Consider the following 21,484-nt stretch of genomic DNA (forward strand, 5'->3'; position numbering starts at 1 on the left):
TGTGTGTGTGTGTGTTCGTGCATACATGTTTGTGTCTTTGGGCATACAAAGTACTGTACATGTGTTCATTCTTTCTGCGGTCACTTTATCCCTTGGGCAGTGAGGCTTGGCCTCATAACCTCTCTCTCTCTCTCTCTCTCTCTCTCTCTCTATCTCTCTCTCTCTCCCTCTCTCTCTCTCTCTCTCTCTCTCTCTCTCTCTCTGTCTGCCTCTCTCATATCATATTAGGCTATCTAAATCTTAGCACTGTGTTTCCTGTTGTTGGTATTTCCTGTCTCTCTCTATCATGCTCTCTGTAAATATTATTTTACACTGGGAAAAAAACACTATGCAATTTATCACCTCTGATATTTGCGAGCTGAGATTGTATGAATGTGAATTCATTTACGCGTCACTGTAAACTATGTGTATTCCAACATATGTTTTGTGTGACTGCCTGAATGTGAGTGTGAGTGGCTGTGTGTAACAGCCTGAGTGGGGTGAGTGTTCATGTTACTCTGTGTACGTCCTCTGCACACAATGCTACAATGGACTCCGGCAGTGAGCAGTCAGGGCGCTATTATAGCCCTAATCCTTTCCCTATTATACAGGCCAGAGAGAGCGAGAGACACAGAGAGGGAGGCAGGGCCTAGGGTGAGGTCATCCCAAACAGCGCTCAGCCAGGGTCACTGCCTCTCTATAGAGGGACACACAGAACGACAGAGAGATGGAGGGAGAGAGAAATGGGAGAGGGGATGAGGTAGAGAACAGGTCTACAGGAGATTGGAAAAGTGGGAGGGACAGAGAAGGGATAGAGAGAGGGATTACTAGGTATTTAAAGCACATGTGAAACGGAGACAAAGAGAGAAATTCAGAAAAATAGTGCAAAATAAACATAGCTGCCAAGGATGGTAAAAATATTGTATTTATTTCATAGGAAACCACACTACAATAGGAGAATAAACAATGATGGCAATAATGATTGTAATCATACTATTGAAAATAATCAAAAAGATCATTGAAATATTGATTTATCCTGCTTGAAAATAAAAGTACACACTAAGCTTGTAGATTAAATTGTAAACCAGTAAAATGAAAATAATAAGAATTGGTACATAAATAAACTATTAATAAATACTGTGAATAAATAAGTGAATAAATAAAACAGATAAATCAATTAATTAACCTACACCTAGCCAAAACAATTAGCTCTAATGTAGCTAGCCTGGTAACATTTCATGAGATAGTTAAGAGAGGTGTCTTTGAATGTCTGCATTTTCTTGCATTTCAACCCAGTTTTTAAGAATCCACAGTGTCCAGCTCTGTGGTGCTTGTTGCATTATAGTTGTCGCTCTCTTACAAAAGTGTTTTCAGCACAACCTAGATTGTATTATTAAAGCTTGAAGACAATACACAGTAACACAGTTCATTTAGCACTCTGTTGCTTTTTTGGGGGGGATTTTCTTTGTACAGACCTATTTGACCACAACAGCTGCAGCAACCATAGTTTCTTGCTTCACATCTTTCTTGCTTCACTGATTGATTGTGGAAATCCGAAAGTACAGGTTGACAGAAGAAGTCTCAATGGAGGTCAGTTCATCCTCTTTTCATGAAACAAAACACCAATCACAGATAGCACACTGCAATTATTCTTCATTGTCATTATGACAAATAGTTATGTTATTTTCAACAAGCAAAGTATGGATTATTTAATTAAAAAAATTATGTATCTACTTTATACATGAGTGTTTATGTCTATTATTAATTTAGCACAACTGCAGAAATTGTCTCAGGAAAAGGATCCTTGTACATTAATTTTCTATGATTATTCATCTTAGAAATGTGATAGTGAGTAACAAGTCTTGGTGAGAAAAAACACCTTGGTAGGCAACTGTGAAATATTCGCTGGCGAGTACAACTGCATGCCATGGACACTTGAAGATCATACACCACCACACATCCAATACCACTGCAGTACTCAGACCTTTGGGTTTCCAATGAGCCCAGTCAACCTGCACCATCACAGTGTGCATGTCAGGGCCTGGATTCAACCCAATCATTGTCTGGATATCAGTTCATCTTTTCATTTGTTCTGCTTGAAAGAAATGTGCATAGATAGGTTGATAGTGTTAGGGGCGATGAATGATACGATGGAGTTTGTTTATTGAAGACAAGCCCTTGGGTTCACATTGTTCAGTTTGAGGATGACCTGTGACCTTCCATGCCCTGATTTCACCAGTGCAGGATGCATCCTGAAGATGTCTCATTGAGTCTTTGTGCTCCTATGAATGTCATAGTGATATCAAAACTGAAATCTTCACCATTAGTCCTGTTTATGAAGCAATCAAGGGCCCGATTCTAACCCTAAGTTAACAGTCAAGGGCCAGCTGATTGCTCAGCGGGTTGATTTCACAGTCATATACAGTACCGGTCAAAAGTTTGGACAGATCTACTCATTCAAGGGTTTTTCTTTCTTTTTACTATTTTATACATTGTAGAATAATAGTGAAGACATCAAAACTATGAAATAACACATATGGAATCGTTTAGTAAGCAAAAAAAGTGTTAAACAAATCAAAATATATTTTATATTTGAGATTCTTCAAATAGCCACCCTTTGCCTTGATGACAGCTTTGCACACTCTTGGCATTCTCTCAACCAGCTTCACCTGGAATGCTTTTCCAACAGTCTAGAGTTCCCACATATGCTGAGCACTTGTTGGCTGCTTTTCCTTCACAAACAAATGATAGTCCCACTAAGCCCAAACCAGATGGGATGGCGTATCACTGCAGAATGCTGTGGTAGCCATGCTGGTTCAGTGTGCCTTGAATCACAGACAGTGTCACCAGCAAAGCTCCCCCACACCATAACACCTCCTCCTCCATGCTTTACTGTGGGAAATACACATGTGGAGATCATCCGTTCACCCACACCGCGTCTCACAAAGACACGGCAGTTGGAACCAAAAATCTCAAATTTGGACTTCAGACCAAAGGACAAATTTCCACCGGTCTAATGTCCATTGCTCGTGTTTCTTGGCCCAAGCAAGTCTCTTCTTCTTATTGGTGTCCTTTAGTAGTGGTTTCTTTGCAGCAATTCGACCATGAAGGCCTGAAGTCCCCTCTGAACAGTTGATGTTGAGATGTGTCTGTGACTTGAACTCTGTGAAGCATTTATTTGGGCTGCAATTTCTGAGGCTGGTAACTCTAATGAACTTATCCTCTGCAGCAGAGGTAACTCTGGGTCTTCCATTCCTGTGGCCGTCCTCATGAGAGCCAGTTTCATCATAGCGCTTGATGGTTTTTGCGACTGCAAAGTTCTTGAAATGTTCCGTATTGACTGACCTTCATGATTTAAAGTAATGATGAACTGTCGTTTCTCTTTGCATATTTGAGCTGTTCTTGCCATAATATGGACTTGGTCTTTTATCAAATAGGGCTATCTTCTATATACCACCCCTACCTTGTCACAACACAACTGATTGGCTGAAACGCATTAAGAAGGAAAGAAATTCCACAAATTAACTTTTAACAAGGCACACCTGTTAATTGAAATGCATTCCAGGTGACTGCACCATGAAGCTGGTTGATAGAATGCCAAGAGTGTGCAAAGCTGTCATCAAGGCAAAGAGTGGCTATTTGAAGAATCTCAAATATAAAATATATTTTGATTTGTTTAACACTTTTTTGGTTACTACATGATTCCATATGTGTTATTTCATAGTTTGATGTCTTCACTATTATTCTACAATGTAAAAAACCCTTGAATGAGTAGGTGTGTCCAAACCTTTGACTGGTATCGTAGGTCCTAGTCCTAACCCCACTACCCGCCTGCCAACCTCCACACACGCACACACCCCAAACCCTCCCTCCCTCCCAAAGTCTGATTTCTCAGTGACAGCCTTATTTAGGCTAACCTGCACTTTCACCCCGCTCTCATCCCTCACTTTCTCTGTCGTCTCGTCTTGGTATGTCCTCAGAGGAAGTAGTCAGGGGGTGGTGAGGGGGGGTTGTTGGTAGATGGAGCCTCGTTTGTACTGACAAGCTTTTCGTAGCGAGCCTTGTAGGCGTCCCTCTCCCTCAGCACCCGAGATAGCTCACGCTGTAGCTGTTCCAACTGAGGAGAGAGACAGACAGGAGAGAGTTATTAGAGCTTTTATTTTGTAGTGGTTGGCAGTGGTGTGTTGTTGTTGTGTGTTTGTGTGTCCTACCTGTTGTGTGAGGACGTGTTTCTCGGACTCCAGTGCATGGCGGTGCTGCAAGCGTTTGTAGCGACAGGACTGGGCGTAGCCTCGATTCTTTAGCGTACGACGTTTCTGCTTGAGACGCACCACCTCGTCCTTACTGATGCCACGCAGGTGTCTGTTCAGCTCCCGTACCGACAGGCTCACAAGCTGCTCGTCTGAGAAACGCTCATCCACCCCACCACACTGCACACAGAGACAGAGGGAAATAGATATGGTTACTTCCAAATGTTGACATGAATTACAGTTATACAGAATAGAGAGGACTTAAAACATTTTGACTGACTTTCAATATATTTAGTAGGAAATATGATGGAGCTAGTGTATAGTTCACTAGTTATAAGTAGGCCTACAATACTGATACGAGACTTCAGTCTGCTATTCTATTTCAAAATGATACTGTGGTCGTGCGTCTGTGTGTGTGTCTGAGTTGTGCATGTGTGGTTGTGTGCGTGATGTGAGAGTGTGCCTAGCTGTGTGTGTCAGGGGGAACATTTTTGTACCACATGTCCATAATCTGTCAGGTAATCTGACTGATTGTGAGTGACAGTAATCAGGGTTATACACCGCAATAATAGCAGATATTATCATAAGCTCACACTGTGCTCCACATACTGTACAGAGATTCTTTCAGACACCTGGTTGGGGAATGCAGCTATAGAACAGTACTGAACTTTCCATATACAATAGCACTAGCAGCCCCACACACAGCTCCTTCAACTCTAGAACAGCTAGGGGAAAATCAAATTCTAATCAAATCAAAACCCTGGAGTTATTAATGTGGCCTAGTAAGTATTAGCTTTAACACAGTTCATATATCAACGTTGATGTATCTATTAAAAGGAGAACAATTGCTCCCTTTTTTACATTTCCTCCAATATTCTGTACTTGCCTGCAGGACAAACAATGCATTTTTAAACAAGGAAGGTCTACAGATAAACTCATTGTCATCTCAGAGTAGAGGCATGTTTTCTATACTTATAACAGGTAGACGGCAAGCACACATAATCATGTTCTAATGTTCTAATTCTAATCCTTTACAGTGTGATCCCTCTATCACCTCTCCCTCCCCTCTTCCATATGCTCCTGCTCCATCCAGTACTGTCGCTGTTGTTGCTAGCCTGTTGCTAGCCTTCTCGTTATTCTTATCTCTGTTATTCTACCATCTTTTGTTTCATACTGTCATGCCCCCTGACCCCATTAATTACTTGGAGGTGATGATGATGGTGATGATGATGGCCATGCATGGGGTGGTGCGGGTGGTGATGATGATGATGTGGATGATGGTGATGAAGTCGGTCAGAGGGGCTCTGGGGTTGTGGGTAGGATGCTGAAGAGGGGTTGGTGTCGGGGAGCGATTGAGGGACAGAGGAGAGGTAGAGGAGTGGACGATGGCACATATCTGTCCCCTTGGCGCAGGAAATGTCACCTCCACTGTCACTGCCTGAATCCCCCAGGTTACTGCTGGAACTCTGGGAAAGCACTGGGAACTGAGAGCAAGTATACACAGTGGAGGATTGGAACAAGGGAGAGAGAGAGAAAAATAAATATAAATATTGATTATAGTCTATCTATGTCATTCCGAACCCACTATCAAAAGTGAATAACAACATATTATTTACAGACATCCACAGACAATATAGACAGTGTTACATACCTGTGAGTTTACAGCTGCAGCAGCTGAGTTCAGTAGAGCCTCCACTGCGTCCTCACAGCCCAGGAAGCTGCCGACCGACCCTCTTTCTCTGTCTCCCCGCTCTGGCCCGCCTCCCAAGGCCCCCAGCAGGGACGCAGGTCCCCCCGCCTCCCCTCCAAACTGCTGCTGCAGCGCTGCAAGCCAGATCAGATCCTCCAAAGAGGCAGGGTTAGGACCCTGGGCACCCCCATTGGAGGGGCTACCCTCCACATTCCCCTGAGATCCAGAACTGATGCCAGAGGTGTAGCTGTTTGAGATGGACAGAGGGAAGGAGATGGAGGAGGAGGAAGGGGAGAGGGAGGAAGAGGCTGAGGGAGGTGGGTGGGCATCGCTCAGCGTTGGAGAGGGGGGCATGGAGTTGTATGGGCTGGAGCTGAGGCTAGTGTAGGGACCAGGGGAAGTGGAGGGGTCGTGGGGGAGGCCAGACTTGGGGAATGTACAGGGGGGAGGGAGAGGAGGAGTGTCAGGCTTCACCTCAAACTTAAGGAGGTCAAAGTCATTGAGGTACTCCATGGCCAGTGGACTGGGGGGGAGGGAGGGCATGGGGAGAGAGGGAGACGACATGGCCACGGCTTTGGGAGCAGACTGAGTTTGTCTGTGTGTCAGGGTTGTGTGTTAATCCACCTCTCTGTCTTAGTGCAGCAGCAGTCCAAACAGGCTCGATGCCTCCCAACTCTCAGACAGCCCTGGTGTCCAGTAATGGACTGACTGGCGACTGTCCTCTGTGTAAAAAACAGTCTTCCTGTGTCCTTGTGTGTTTCTTCTTGGTCCTGTCAGAGAGAGAGAAAATGGCATAGGTGATTGTTCTCTCAAAGCTTGTGTAAAGTCATGAAAACAACATCTCTATGTGTTAGGTAGACAGGAACTGAGGTCAAGATAACATCTCTAATGAGGATAGAGAAGAGGCCAGAGAAGAGGACAGGATGTGGGAAACAACACAAGAACAACAATCTGGCCATTGACGGATGAACCTCTTTATCAGACCTCTCTCTCTCTATGGCTTACAATTTGTCTGAGCATGTACAAGTAATGAACTAGTTACAAAACAATTATTGCAACTTTCCAGAAAGTAGAGAAATCAGGACTCTCACCCTATGCACCCAATCAAGTGGTTTTACAGCAGTGTGTGAGGTAGTGTTATTCTCCAGCGAGAGTACAGTTGAAGTCAGAAGTTTACATACACCTTAGCCAAATACATTTAAACTCAGTTTTTCACAATTCCTGACATTTAATCCTAGTAAAAAATTCCCTGTCTTAGGTCAGTTAGGATCACCACTTTATTTTAAGAATGTGAAATGTCAGAATAATAGTAGAGAGAATTATTTATTTCAGCTTTTATTTCTTTCATCACATTCCCAGTGGGTCAGAAGTTTACATACACTCAATTAGTATTTGGTAGCATTGGTTAACTTGGGTAAACCGTTTCAGGTAGCCTTCCACAAGCTTCCCACAATAAGTTGGGTGAATTTTGGCCCATTCCTCCTGACAGAGCTGGTGTAACTGAGTCAGGTTTGTAGGCCTCCTTGTTCGCACATGCTTTTTCAGTTCTGCCCACAAACTTTCTATAGGATTGAGATCAGGGCTTTGTGATGGCCACTCCAATACATTTACATTTACATTTTAGTCATTTAGCAGACGCGCTTATCCAGAGCGACTTACAGTTAGTCAGTGCATACATTTTCATACTGGCCCCCTGTGGAAAACGAACCCACAACCCTGGTGTTGCAAGCGCCATGCTCTACCAACTGAGATACAGTTGTGGCCATTTTGCCACAACTTTGGAAGTATGCTTGGGGTCATTGTCCATTTGGGAGACCCATTTGCGACCAAGCTTTAACTTCCTGACTGATATCTTGAGATGTTGCTTCAATATATCCACATAATTTTCCTTCCTCATGATGCCATCTATTTTTTGAAGTGCACCAGTCCCTCCTGCAACAAAGCACCCCCACAGCATGATGCTGCCACCCCCGTGCTTCACGGTTGGGATGGTGTTCTTTGGCTTGCAAGCCCCCCCTTTTTCCTCCAAACATAACGATGGTCATTATGGCCAAACAGTTCTATTTTTGTTTTATCAGACCAGAGGACATTTCTCCAAAAAGTATGATCTTTGTCCCCATGTGCAGTTGCAATCCGTAGTCTGGCTTTTTTATGGCGGTTTTGGAGCAGTGGCTTCTTCCTTGCTGAGCAGCCTTTCAGGTTATGTCGATATAAGACTCGTTTTACTGTGGATATAGATACTTTTGTACCTGTTTCCTCCAGCATATTCACAAGGTCCTTTTCTGTTGTTCTGGGATTGATTTGCACTTTTTGCACCAAAGTACGTTCATCTCTAGGAGACAGAACGCGTCTCCTTCCTGAGCATTATGACGGCTACGTGGTCCCATGGTGTTTATACTAGTGTACTATTGTTTGTACAGATGAACGTGGTACCTTCAGGCGTTTGGAAATTGCTCTCAAGGATGAACCAGACTTGTGGAGGTCTACCATTTATTTATTTTTTATCCAGAGCGACTTACAGTTAGTGAGTGCATACATTTTTCATACTGGCCCCCCGTGGGAATCGAACCCACAACCCTGGCGTTGCAAGCGCCATGCTCTACCAACTGAGCTACAAGAGAGATAGGTATACCCATATTATACACCTAATATTTTGGTCAAGATTTTTGACACCATGTGTGAGATTACATGACTGGAATGGTGTGATGCTTAAATAATTGACTATGGGGTGACTTTGGTCATTATCAAGTCCAACTAAACTTTTTTTGCTGTCTGAAATTTCAAAGCTCTCTGAATTTCAGGGACAAATTAGTAAACACTGCAATAGGATAGAACCCATCTCATAGCTTCAGTATTTTCTTAATTGAATGACATTCATTCATTTAATAACATAACAAGTCAAAGTACATTTCAGTCATTCAAAAAGCATTAATTTTTTATTATCCTAATAACAGAAGAGATTTCCAAGCCCATGAGACAAAATCCCATAAAATTTCAACAACTGTTTCAAAGCGAAGGTTGTGACTGAATGAAGACCTGTAACTTTTCTCTGCTGTTTTATTCCTTAAGGGTAATTTAACGAAGAAACACTTGTACAGAGCAGATAATCTAACTGAATATTTTATAAATAGATATTAATGACAGAACAACATAGACTTCAAATACATTCTCCAACATTCACTGAACATGTCAAAAGATATTAAACTCACAGAAAATTGATACTTTTTTTAAATGATAGAACATTTTGAAACTTCAACTTTTGGCTAATTACCACACAACAATTACATAAACAAATGGAAAATCTGTCTGATCATGTACAAGTGCATATTTCTAAATACAGTACTATTACTTTATCTTGAAAATCAATCATTTGAAATCTGAACAACAACCACAAATTTGATAGTACAACATCCCAAACTATTTCTACAACAAATACTTAATCAGTATCAGCACTGATTATACTGATGATAATAATCATAATTACTGTCAAATTAATAATAATGACAACCCATGTCAGACAGATGGTTCTACTGGTTCCACACATTAATTGTACCCCCTGATGTCCCCTATGGACCATGACAGAGAGAGCAAACTGTGATGGGGCGCCACAGAGGCCTCAACCTGGCTTCGGCCCAGAGTACAGGGAGAGAGAACCAACAGAAAGAGAGAGAGACATAGGGAAAGAGAGAGAACAAACAGAAAGAGAGAGAGACATAGGGAAAGAGAGAGAACCAACAGAAAGCGAGAGAGATAGGGAAAGAGAGAGAACCAACAGAAAGAGAGAAAGACATAGGGAAAGAGACAGTGACATAGGGAAAGAGAAAGAACCAACAGAAAGACAGAGAGACATAGGGAAAGAGAGAGAGACAGTGAAAGAGCGAGAACCAACAGAAAGAGAGCGAGACACAGGGAAAGAGAGAGAACCAACAGAAAGAGAGAGAGACATAGGGAAAGAGAGAGAAAAAAGTAGAATGACACTAGGGAGAGATAAAGGCCTGAAAGAGAGAGGGATGAGAGGGAAGGAAAAGAGGAGATGTAGTTGAAAAATAAGTTCTTACCGTAGGTCATAGATAGGATGATTGATTTGGAGGTCCTCTCACCATTTCCCCCCACAAAAGTGACTAAACTGACTGACAGATTTACCGACACACGTTCACAGAGAGAGACAATAAAAAAGAGAATGTGTGTGCGCATATGACACTCTGTCACTGAGTGGCACTGCCCCCTCTCTTTCTCTCCTCTCTGTTGCAAATCCCTCTCTCCCTCTCTTCATCACACTCCCCTCTTCTCTCACCCCAATATCCCTCTCTAGAGCCATGGCTCTCTGCAATCATGGTCCAAATCTCTCTCTCTCTCTCTCTCTCTCTCTCTCTCTCTCTCTCTCTCTCTCTCTCTCTCTCTCTCTCTCTCTCTCTCTCATTCTGTCCCCCCAACTCCACTAGCCCCCACATTTTTTGACCTTTTTCTCATTGGCAAAAATACCATTAACTCTGTTTAAAATGTAATATGTTTTGCATCAACATACACCCATGCACCTACACCCATCCCCCAAATGAACTCTCCACACACGCACGCACACACACACACGCACGCACACACACACTCACACACATTAAACCCATCAGGTTGTCACATGCCAGATCATATTATAAACCATGCTAAGCGTTTGGTGGTAACACCACAATGAGCGTGCATATCCAGGCATGTCATGATGTCACCTTATCAATGCTTAATGACATATACTTTCTTCCATTTGCTGCTACAGTGAACTGCTACTGCTACACACATGTTTATGAAGATAGCCATGTTGACAGCTTATCAACAGCGATCTGGTAAGGTTGTATTGAAACTTGATTGATGGGTTTGTTGGCTCTCTACCTCCACACAGTGGACACTCTGATTCAGAGGCGTTGGGTTAAATGCAGAAGACACATTTCGGTTGAATGTATTCAGTTGGGCAACTGACTACAGTGCCTTCAGAAAATATTCACACCCCTGAACTTTTTTCACATTTTGTTGTGTTAAAGCCTGAATTTAAAATTGATTAAACTGAGATTTTGTTTCACTGGCCTAGATTCAATACCCCATAATGTCAAAGTGGAATTATGCTTTTTGATTTTCTTTACAAATTAATACAAAATCAAAAGCTGAACTGTCTGGAGTCAATAAGTATTCAACCCCTTTGAATGCAAAGAAGGGCACCTATTGGTAGATGGGTAAAAGAAAAAGCAGACTTTGAATATCCCTTTGAGCATGGTGAAGTTATTAATTACACTTTGGATGGTGTATCAATACACTCAGTCACTACAAAGATACAGGTGTCCTTCCTAACTCAGTTGCTGAAGAGGAAGGAAACCGCTCAGGGATTTCACCATGAGGCCAATGTTGACTTTAAAACAGTTACAGAATTTAATGGCTTTGATAGGAGAAAACTGAGGATGGATCAACAACATTGTAATAACTCCTAAATGACAGAGTGAAAAGAAGGAAACCTGTACAGAATAAAAAATATTCCAAAAAAAACATGCATCCTGTTTGCATTAAGGCACTAAAGTAAAACTGCAAAAAATGTGGCAAAGAAGTTAACTTTATGTCCTGAATAGAAAGCATTATGTTTGGGGAAAATCCAACACAACACATCAATGAGTACCACTCTTCATATTTTCAAGCATGGTGGTGGCTGCATCATGTTATGGATATGCTTGTCATCGGCAAGGACTAGAGAGTTTTTTAGGATAAAAAGAAACAGAATAGAGCTAAGCAATGGCAAAATCCTAGAGGAAAACCCGGTTCAGTCTACTTTCCTACAGACATTGGGAGACAAATTCACCTTTCAGCAGGACATTAACCTAAAAGACAAGGCCAAATATACACTGGAGTTGCTTACCAAGACGACATTGAATGTTCCTGAGTAGCCTATATACAGTTTTGACGTAAATCGGCTTGAAAATCTATGGCAAGACTTGAAAATGGCTGTCTAGCAATGATCAACAACCAACTTGACAGAGCTTGAATAATTATTTAATGAATAATGTGCAAATATTGTACAATCCAGGTGTGCAAAGCTCTTAGACGCTTAACCAGAAAGACTCACAGCTGTAATCACTTTCAAAGGTGATTCTAACATGTATTGACTCTGGGGTGTGAATATTTATGTAAAGTAAATATTTCTGTATTTAATTTTCAATACATTTGCTAAAATCTATTTCATCCATTTTGAATTCAGGTTGTAACACAACAAAATGTGGAATAATAATAATATGCCATTTAGCAGACGCTTTTATCCAAAGCGACTTACAGTCATGCGTGCATAAATTTTTTTTGTGTATGGGTGGTCCCGGGGATCGAACCCACTACCTTGGCGTTACAAGCGCCGTGCTCTACCAGCTGAGCTACAGAGGACCACAATAAGTCAAGGGGTATGAATACTTTCTGAAGGCACTGTAGGTATCCCGCTTTCCCCTTTCCCACTTACCGCTACTGAAACACTATGATGACCTATCAAAAAGAAATGTGTAACAATTATGTAATGACAGAAATCAAGAAGATAAATGCATGATAATGTTTTGAAGCGGTACAGTGTCATTTAAGTGAGTCATTCTCATTGAAAATGTAACTCTTATTTTGTATCAGATATCTGGGAAGCGACTAGAAAGCTATTTTGTGGTGCAAATAAAGCAGGCAAAATAACGCCAATTCACTTCAAATCATTATTTGACTTTCTACATTAAATAATAAACTCAAAGTTGCCACAGGCACTGGCAAGAGATATTAAAATATCTGGGCATGGTCCATGTCTTTGTTCTTTGCCTGTCCCCCAAAATCCCAGACCCCATGTCTCCTCACACCCCCTTGTCTCTTGGCGTTAGCCTTTAGAAACAATATAATCTCTGTTTTTTCACCCCTTTGAAATTCATCAAGCTGAGAAAAGCATAACAAGCACTTTTTAATGATCCTCAAAAGCTAAACTCGTTAATCCGGAGTCTCTTTGTGTCTTAATAACGTCTCGTTAAGGAATCAGTGAGTTAATATTGTCTGCCCAAATCTGATCTGGAGGGTAAACAAAACCAATAACATACCGAGACAGGCACGCACACACAGACACCCACACATACAAAAAAAGATGCACAGACATTTATTTTGATCTAGGCCATGTTATTTAACTCTGTCCAACACAAAACATTTAATTATGTTGTCTATTTATCAATCACATATTCGGCCTTGGGGTGAAAGAACAACACAGTCAAACAGACAGAGGTACAGCCACCAGAGACAATCCTACTATTTCTAGAACTGCAAAAACAATGACCCCCCTCTCCTCTTCCTCTATCTCTCCATCACTATCTCCTGTCATGTTTCCGGGGGAAAGCTTAGCGGTTAAACCAACTGGGCCTCCCATGAGTCTGAGGGACAAAGAGAGAGAGGGAGATATAGAGGAACTTACCTCATACTTCATGCCAAATACATCACCAACCCTAGTGCACACACAACAGCTCCAACATCCCTCCTCACCTCACCGCTCATTATTCAGGAGCCACATCTCAAACACTACTATCAGATAATCATCAACATAACTCAGACACCTCACATACTGTATGATACCACATATCACATACCCCAAAGCTCACTCTGTTTCAGTCCATATCCAACCTACATGTATCTTTCTCTCCTTTGTAATAACCTCCCGAGTGGCGCAGTGGTCTAAGGCACTGCATCGCAATGCTAGCTGTGCCACTAGAGATCCTGGTTCGAATCCAGGCTCTGTCGTAGCAGGCCGCGACCGGGAGACCCATGGGGCGGCACACAATTGGCCCAGGGTAGGGGAGGGAATGGCCGGCAGGGAGGTAGCTCAGTTGGTAGAGTATGGCGTTTGCAACGCCAGAGTTGTGGGTTCGTTTCCCACGAGGGGCCAGTATGAAAAAAATTAAATAATGTATGCACTCACTAACTGTAAGTCGCTCTGGATAAGAGCGTCTGCTAAATGACTAAAATGTAAAAAAAAATGTTGTTCTGAGCACTTGCTCCTGAACAGTAATACTTGCATCATGATTCAGCAGACCCCCATCCATCCCAGCGCTACCCCAGCAGTGCTTGGATAGAGTGATGCTGTCAATTTTCTCAAACCCCAACAGCTGATTCAAAACAATGCCTCACCTCCTGGCAATCTACCTCATCAATGGTTGAATACAGCTATTTATAAATAAGTCAGCCAGCTATCCTGAAATAACCTAATATTTCTGAGTTTATGAAGAGATTTAAATGGTTATGGTATAACCGATTGGACACATATTAAATGTTGAGCTACAGTATATCTGCATGCGGCTAACTTTCAGAAGTGATCCTGCTACACCTCTCTGAAATTATACTAGCAGCATTTTTTACTGTCTACTGTGGCATTAAAAAATGGATCAGTCTGTCTTCCTAGCTGTTATCCACACTGTTACTGTAATAATCACTCTATTTGGTATATGCAGTTTTGATAAGTGTAATATGTGTAATAACAGTTTCAGGCTCCTTGTGTCATGTGGTTAAGCAGGGGGCTTTGGCCTAGGGCAATGATTAGCCACAGAGCCAGTGATGCCCAACCCCTCAGCACAGCGCTGACCCCACAGTCAACCCGGTTTGTTTACCCTAATACGATAAAACAGCTCCTGTCCTGGGTCAAAGTGTCAAAAGGATAGTAGAGGAAGAGGAGAATGGAGGAGAGGGACTTGAGCAATGTCCCTCAAGCTGCGGCCGCACCTCCTCCAAGACCGCCACACAGAAGAAATGCCAGGCCACACAGAGACGCAAGAGATTGAACTTCACTGAGTTCGCCCTATTACTTTGCACTATATAGATCAACGCTTTTTCTGTGATCTAAATAATATTATATTAGCCCCTTTTCAATGCAACAAACCAAAACAAATCTAACTTTTCAAGATAGAGTCTGTGATTTTGTTGCAGGCAGAGCCAGAGCGCACTGGAGTAGAATTATTTTGGTGGGGTTAGCCCACGAGCTGTCTTTCAATCACCCGCAAGTGAATGCGCTTCTCAGATCAGTTCAGATCAGAGCCGCGCATTTGCACATTTGTTGATATTCTTTGCTAGTTAGCAAGTTATTAGCCCAGTTATAGATAAGTATAGGTCAGCAATGGGGAGTTACTGCTTCCTACAAGAGCACAAAACGTGTAGGTTACATTTCTTTGAAAAGCCAGTCAGGTAAAAAGCATATGTTAATTAAAGGGGCAGTGTTGTATTTTGAGACAGACTTGAATACGCAAACAAGCCAATAGTCAGAGGGGTAGCCTACATTGTCTAATTCTCTGTATGGATAATAATAATTACTTTTATTTGGTAAAGTGGTTTCTTGCATCATACAACACAATACAATGCAATTTACAGTCACCTATTTGGCCAATGGTGTTACAGACCAAGTAAAAAAAGCAATAATTAATGTCAAGCCCTTCATAATGTAAAAACGTTTAGTCTCATGCAATGTAGACCTGCATTGAACACCACATATAGGCTACTATAGGCTATATAATAGAAATCGAAAGCTATACTATATATACAAAAGTATATGGACACATTTTTACATTTTAGTCATTTAGCAGACGCTCTTATCCAGAGCGACTTACAGTTAGTGAGTGCATACATTATTATTTTAATTTTTTATTTTTTTATACTGGCCCCCCATGGGAAACGAACCCACAACCTTGGCGTTGCAAACGCCATGCTCTACCAACTGAGCCAAATCCCTGCCGGCCATTCCCTCCCCTACCCTGGACGACGCTGGGCCAATTGTGCGCCACCCCATGGGTCTCCCGGTCGCGGCCGGCTACGACAGAGCCTGGATTCGAACCAGGATCTCTAGTGGCACAGCTAGCACTGCGATGCAGTGCCTTAGACCACTGCGCCACTCGGGAGACGCCCCTTCAAATTAGCGGAGCCACACCTGTTGCTGACAAAAGATTGAGCACACAGCCATGCAATGTCCATAGACAAACATTTGCAGTAGAATGGCCTAACTGAATAGCTCAGTGACTTTCAACATGGCACCGTTATAGGATGCCACCTTTCCAACAAGTCAGTTTGTAAAATTTCTGCCCTGCTAGAGCTGCCCCGGTCAACTGTAAGTGCTGTTATTGTGAAGAGGAAACGTCTAAGAGCAACAACGGCTCAGCCACGAAGTGGTAGGCCACACAAGCTCACAGAACGAGACCACCGAGTGCTGAAGCACGTAGCACGTAATAATCGTCTGTTCCCGGTTGCAACACTCACTACGGAGTTCCAAACTGCCTCTGAAAGCAACATCAGCACAAGAACTGTCAGCACAAGAACTGTTCATGAAATGGGTTTCCATGGCCGAGCAGCCTAAGATCACCATGCGCAATGAGCCCTGACCTCAACCTCATCGAATACCTTTGGGATGAATTGGAACACCAACTGCGAGCCAGGCCTAATCGCCCAACATCAGTGCAAGACCTCACTAATGCTCTTGTGGCTAAATAGAAGCAAGTCCCCGCAGCAATGTTTCAACATCTAGTGGAAAGCCTTCCCAGAAGAGTGGAGGCTGTTATAGCAGCAAAGGGGGGACCAACTCCATATTAATGCCCATGAATTTGGAATGAGAAGTTTGACAAGCACGTGTCCACATACTTTTGGTCATGTAGTGTATTTCAATTTTTAAATGTTATGGGATTTGCTCCATTGGTTTTGTTGGTAGGCCTACATTATGCTCAAATAGCCACAATAGCCTATTGGCTACTGTCTAAAAGTGTAAGGGTACAGCCTCAGTGTTCACTGTAAACACGTGCCGGAAGTTGCACAAAATTCTCACAATGTTTAAGTTTCCGCTGACAAGATCTAAAATTTGCTCAAAAGTGCAACATGGCCTGTTTTTGAACAGCGCAGGGCATTGACTGAGACAGATGGTGTGAGGCTGTGGTCTGGAGGGTCCCTCTAACTCCCCCTGATCCCACAGATACATGTCCTTATCCTGGCTAACTCTGTTACAAGCAGCAGGCTTACACGTCTCACCTCATAAGAGGGCCCCCTCCCTCGCAGGATCTGTCTCCTTCACTCTCTATCTCACCTCCCATGCACCCAGTATAGCCTGCCGTGGCCCTATTCTTCTGCTTTAGACATGAACATGACTGATTTTGTCTCTGTATACTGTATATTTTTCTCAGTCCATCCCTCTCCTACTATATCCTGTGCCTATAACAATATTAAAGAAAACATTGTACTGTAAATTACACACAAGAAACACAGGTAAACGTCAGGAAAACAGTCATATAATGTTCTACTACAAATAATTCATGGTTTCACCCTTTAGTTGTTGCAATTTGTTCTCCTCTTGTAGTTCTTTATTTCTCAAAATTGATCTCCGTTATTCACTGTTGCAACAGTTGTTTATCGTCTATCTCCCTCCCTTCACCATCCTCCCTCCCTCCCTCCCTCCCTCCCTCCCTCCCTCCCTCCCTCCCCTGTGTGTCTGTCTGTCAATCTCATTATTATTGTAAAATGGATCTAATCCACCACTTCAACTGTTAAACCCTACTTTATCTTGCCCATTTAAGTCTCCCTCCTTCACTCCCCCACCCCTCCCTCCCCTTTTTTTCTCACAGACATGGTGCATGTTTTGATATCATCTCTCAAAAACAGTAACTGTTTGGCATGAATTTATAAAACTACTGTGTTACAATATTACTGGTAGATTCCAAGTTTGATTAATCGATTTCACCCCACTAGTCCTAGTACTATGACTGAGCTATCTGGCATAGGTTTGTATAGTATGTAAATGATGCTGTGTGTCTTTGTGTGTGTCTGTGTATGTGTGTTTACTTGTGTTGTCCACGCGCTGGTTCTCGTTGTGAGTGGGATTATCAGGCTAGTCAAGGGATTAGAGAGCTGATTCTGCTTCTGTAACTGGTATTAGATTAACAGATCCCCGCACTTTAATAAACCATCTGTAATGTAGACAAAAGCTGTCAATAGTCCTCCCCCTCATGCATCCCAACATATATTACCTCACCCCCCTCCCTGCAGTGTCTATACCCCACACAGATCAATGGTACTAAGTTATTTACCACATTCCAATGTTAATCACGATCATGGTACATGTTTTAACATGTTTTTCTATTAGATGTGTAAGCTCTTAACTTCACTCATCTTGATTCTAAAACTTCCCTACAATTATCTCCCAAACATCCGTACCTGTTCCATGTCGGGTATTCCTCACAGACTGTGCTACTGTGTGCTGCAACTCACCTTTGCCACTTTTTGCCATGGCAACCACTCTTCATTTTAATTTGAATACTTGCAGATAACAGCTATTACTGTACCACTAAATCACCATTAGTTCCACCTGAATAGATGAAGGGCCCTTGCCAACCATCTCCTCCCTGGAGAATGCTATGTGCCAGTTAGAGAATGGCTCTGGATATCTTAATGAGTAAAACCTCTCACTAGTATACAGAAGGCTACAGGGCTGGATCTGAACAGCCACACAAACATAGGCATTAAATAGACTAATCTGAATAGACGAAAAACCAGACACACAAAGAAAAGACAGGGGAGACAGACAGACAGAGAAAGAGAGAGACATGGAGTAGACAGAGATGAGGAGGAAGAGAAGGATGATGGGATTAAGGTGGTCGATACATTGGCTCCTGTCCCAGACTGAGAGATGACACTAAATCTGTTAATTCTCTCCCCTCCCTATCCCTCCTCTATCTCTCCTCCCTTCCCTTCCTCATTCATCTCTCCCTCCCATCACTCTTCCCTCCCCCGTTTTTGGGAATACACTGGTTTATATTTATGCTACTCTGTAGAGCCTTTCAACACACAATATCTAGTATAATACGCACATTATGGTCTTGTAATGCAATGGTAGGGAGATCATTTAGTTAATTATGTATAGCTATATTTCAATCTTTATAATACTTTTAAGACATTCACATAATACTGTACAACACTCAACACACAGTTTTGACAAATCAATGGGGAAAATTTTTAAAAGATAGAAAAAGTAATCTTAAATGCTTGGCACTACATGTGGGGATATACACAGAGGGAGAGGAACTCAATAGTAATTGCAGAGAATTGTAATAGCAGTATTTAAAGCCTGATAATGATTGTGATTACCGGTATTCTTTTCAGCCGAGGGGGCGTCAGCTCTGTGTGGAGTGAGTCAACACATGTGAGACCTGTCAGACTCTGACACAGCGGGGGCACGGGCGACACTGAGAGACACGCTATAGTGTCTACTGTAAATTATTGATCATAACTAATCACACACATCAGTCACTGGCTGCCATTTATCTTTACAATGGGTCTATAGAGCCCTATTATGAAAAAGTGTAATTTGCTATAAGCCAGGCGATGGTACTCAAGTGGGCATGAGGAGGTGACACATTTTTCCAGTTTCAGGTGAAGCATCTAACAATTGTACTCATAGTAATCTTAATTGCTTTTTACTGGCAATTTAAACATAATTAATAAATGATAGATAGGAGGAGGGTTTTTCAAACCCAAGTCTTCTCTGCCAAACTGTCTGCCATTGTCTGGATGTAATACCCAGCTACACTACCACCAAACACAAGGAATCGCAGAGGCCCTCTTGGAGTAACAACACAGTGGAAGTTACAGTGAGCCGTGGGCAGATCTAAAAGAGGCTGCTGTTTCGGCTCTGAAGTAGCCCTGAAGGCAGTCATGTCTGCCTCTAGGGTGACAGTTCCCATGACTACGGGCTGAACAGCTCACTCCTGACCTTTAGCAGACATGGTTATAATTACATTAAATTACATTGCGTCATATCATTGCCCGAGCTTTCATAATCTGTTAACCAGGGAACCAATTTAAACCTTTTCATTTACACGTTTTGTATTATTATTGACTACCACTTAGCGGTGACAGACACTGCACTGTCAGAAAGTATGAATGAGGAACTTGAACCTGAACTTGGTTGCCTTTTTGTTCAAACCCAAAGCTCTCTAATAACAAGCCAAGTGCCAACACTGCAAAAAGTGAAATCTAAGCAAGCCTAAATATCTTATATTGAGTGATAATGTATGCACTCACTAACTGTAAGTTGCTCTGGATAAGAGCATCTGCTAAATGACTAAAATGTAAATGTAAAATAATTAATTTAAAATTAAAATAAAAAATTGCACCAAGCTAAGTTATCTAACATCATTGGCAGATCATTTTGCTTATTTTAACCCCCAAAAAAATATTTATACAAGCATCTTATCTTATTTCAATATATTTTTCTAGATATTTCAAGATATTTAGGCTTGCTTTGACTTCAATTTTTACAGTGAATGAGGGCGCAGATTAAAAATAAATGAAGTGTCTCAACAGCACTGAGTTCATCTTCAGTGTCGGATAATTGAATTCCATCTTTCTTTGGGCGTCTGTCAAACAAACTCCAAAGTAGAGCACAAAAATATAAATTGCTTATGAAACCCCCCAAAATACTTTTGCCTGGATCATTGTGCGTATCAACTGACAATGTGACAACCGCCTACTTCAGTCCTATTTTAGGTGTTGAAAGAACTGTGTTGTACTGAGAGTGCCTGGAATTTCAGAAAACAACACCCACCACCACTGGCTGCCCGCTCATTATGCAGGATTAGGCAGCCGCCTATGGGGCAGATTGAAGAGGGCGGCATTTTCTGAGCGAAACTGACCAAGACGCACCTCCAACAACAACACATAAAACCTCACATAATTCTGCCCCAAAACAATGACAATTTCTCTCAACCAGTGGCATATGGGCTTTTTAGGTAAGAGCTGATGCCGCCCTTTGATAAGCAGTGCCCACTTTGTTAAAGGCAGGGATGCAAAATATTTTGCTTGTCCATTCCCAGCGCGCCTCTCCAGGGCGCTGTTGGAAAGACGCATCTCTGCAGCGCTCCACCAACGTTCTGTCCCCCAAAAAATCGAACATAAATCATGTAGCGGATATAGGATATGGTAGAAAGAGTATGTGGCCTTTTCTGTAGCCTACAGGCTGGAGATAAAATGTATGACAATGTAATGAGACGGACACTTTTAACATCATGCAGGTTTCTCCGATCAAATAGCCTAATCTAAACGGCGCTCAATCAAATAAAAAATGCACTGTCATGTTAACAAACAACATATCCTAAAAACAGGACAGATAAAAGTAAAATGGACAATATGGAATGGACAATCACAACTGTTGTCCAGGAGTTTCCTCCCATTGTCATGATCAGTGGTTTCAAGTTTGTATCCTTCAATTTTTGACAAGCTGATCATAGCGAAGCATGAAATACTTCTGCATTTCCTTCTGTGTAAACACATTGCAAATAGGCTCGCGATAACTCCTGATAAAGTTGGGTAGCTGATATTCAGAGGTTAAATAGCCAAATTGATTAGCCACAGGAATTAGGACAAATAAAGCCAATGCAATGGCCTGTTTTACAAACGGTGGGCCTACAACATGGATATGCATTCATAAATTCCATTGCGGGCGGACATGGTAAACTACACCCCAATAAGCACGAGCCGATGTTTTTTGGTGTTTTACAAACGGAAGGCTTACCACATAGAT

General features: G+C 42.1%; 1 protein-coding gene across 1 annotated transcript; it reads right to left on the reverse strand.

Moving 5' to 3' along the window:
• Positions 1-3,955: 3,955 nt before the first annotated feature.
• Positions 3,956-6,483, reverse strand: LOC311130930 (uncharacterized protein; the record flags this gene model as incomplete). Its single annotated transcript, XM_084163742.1, has 4 exons — positions 3,956-4,096; positions 4,191-4,409; positions 5,432-5,713; positions 5,881-6,483. The coding sequence occupies 4 exons, from the start codon at positions 6,481-6,483 to the stop codon at positions 3,956-3,958; spliced, it is 1,245 nt and encodes a 414-aa protein (XP_084019868.1).
• Positions 6,484-21,484: the final 15,001 nt, after the last annotated feature.

Source organism: Coregonus lavaretus (assembly GCF_964263955.1).
Source record: "Coregonus lavaretus genome assembly, chromosome: 6".
In the NCBI taxonomy this organism is placed as follows: Eukaryota; Metazoa; Chordata; class Actinopteri; order Salmoniformes; family Salmonidae; genus Coregonus; species Coregonus lavaretus.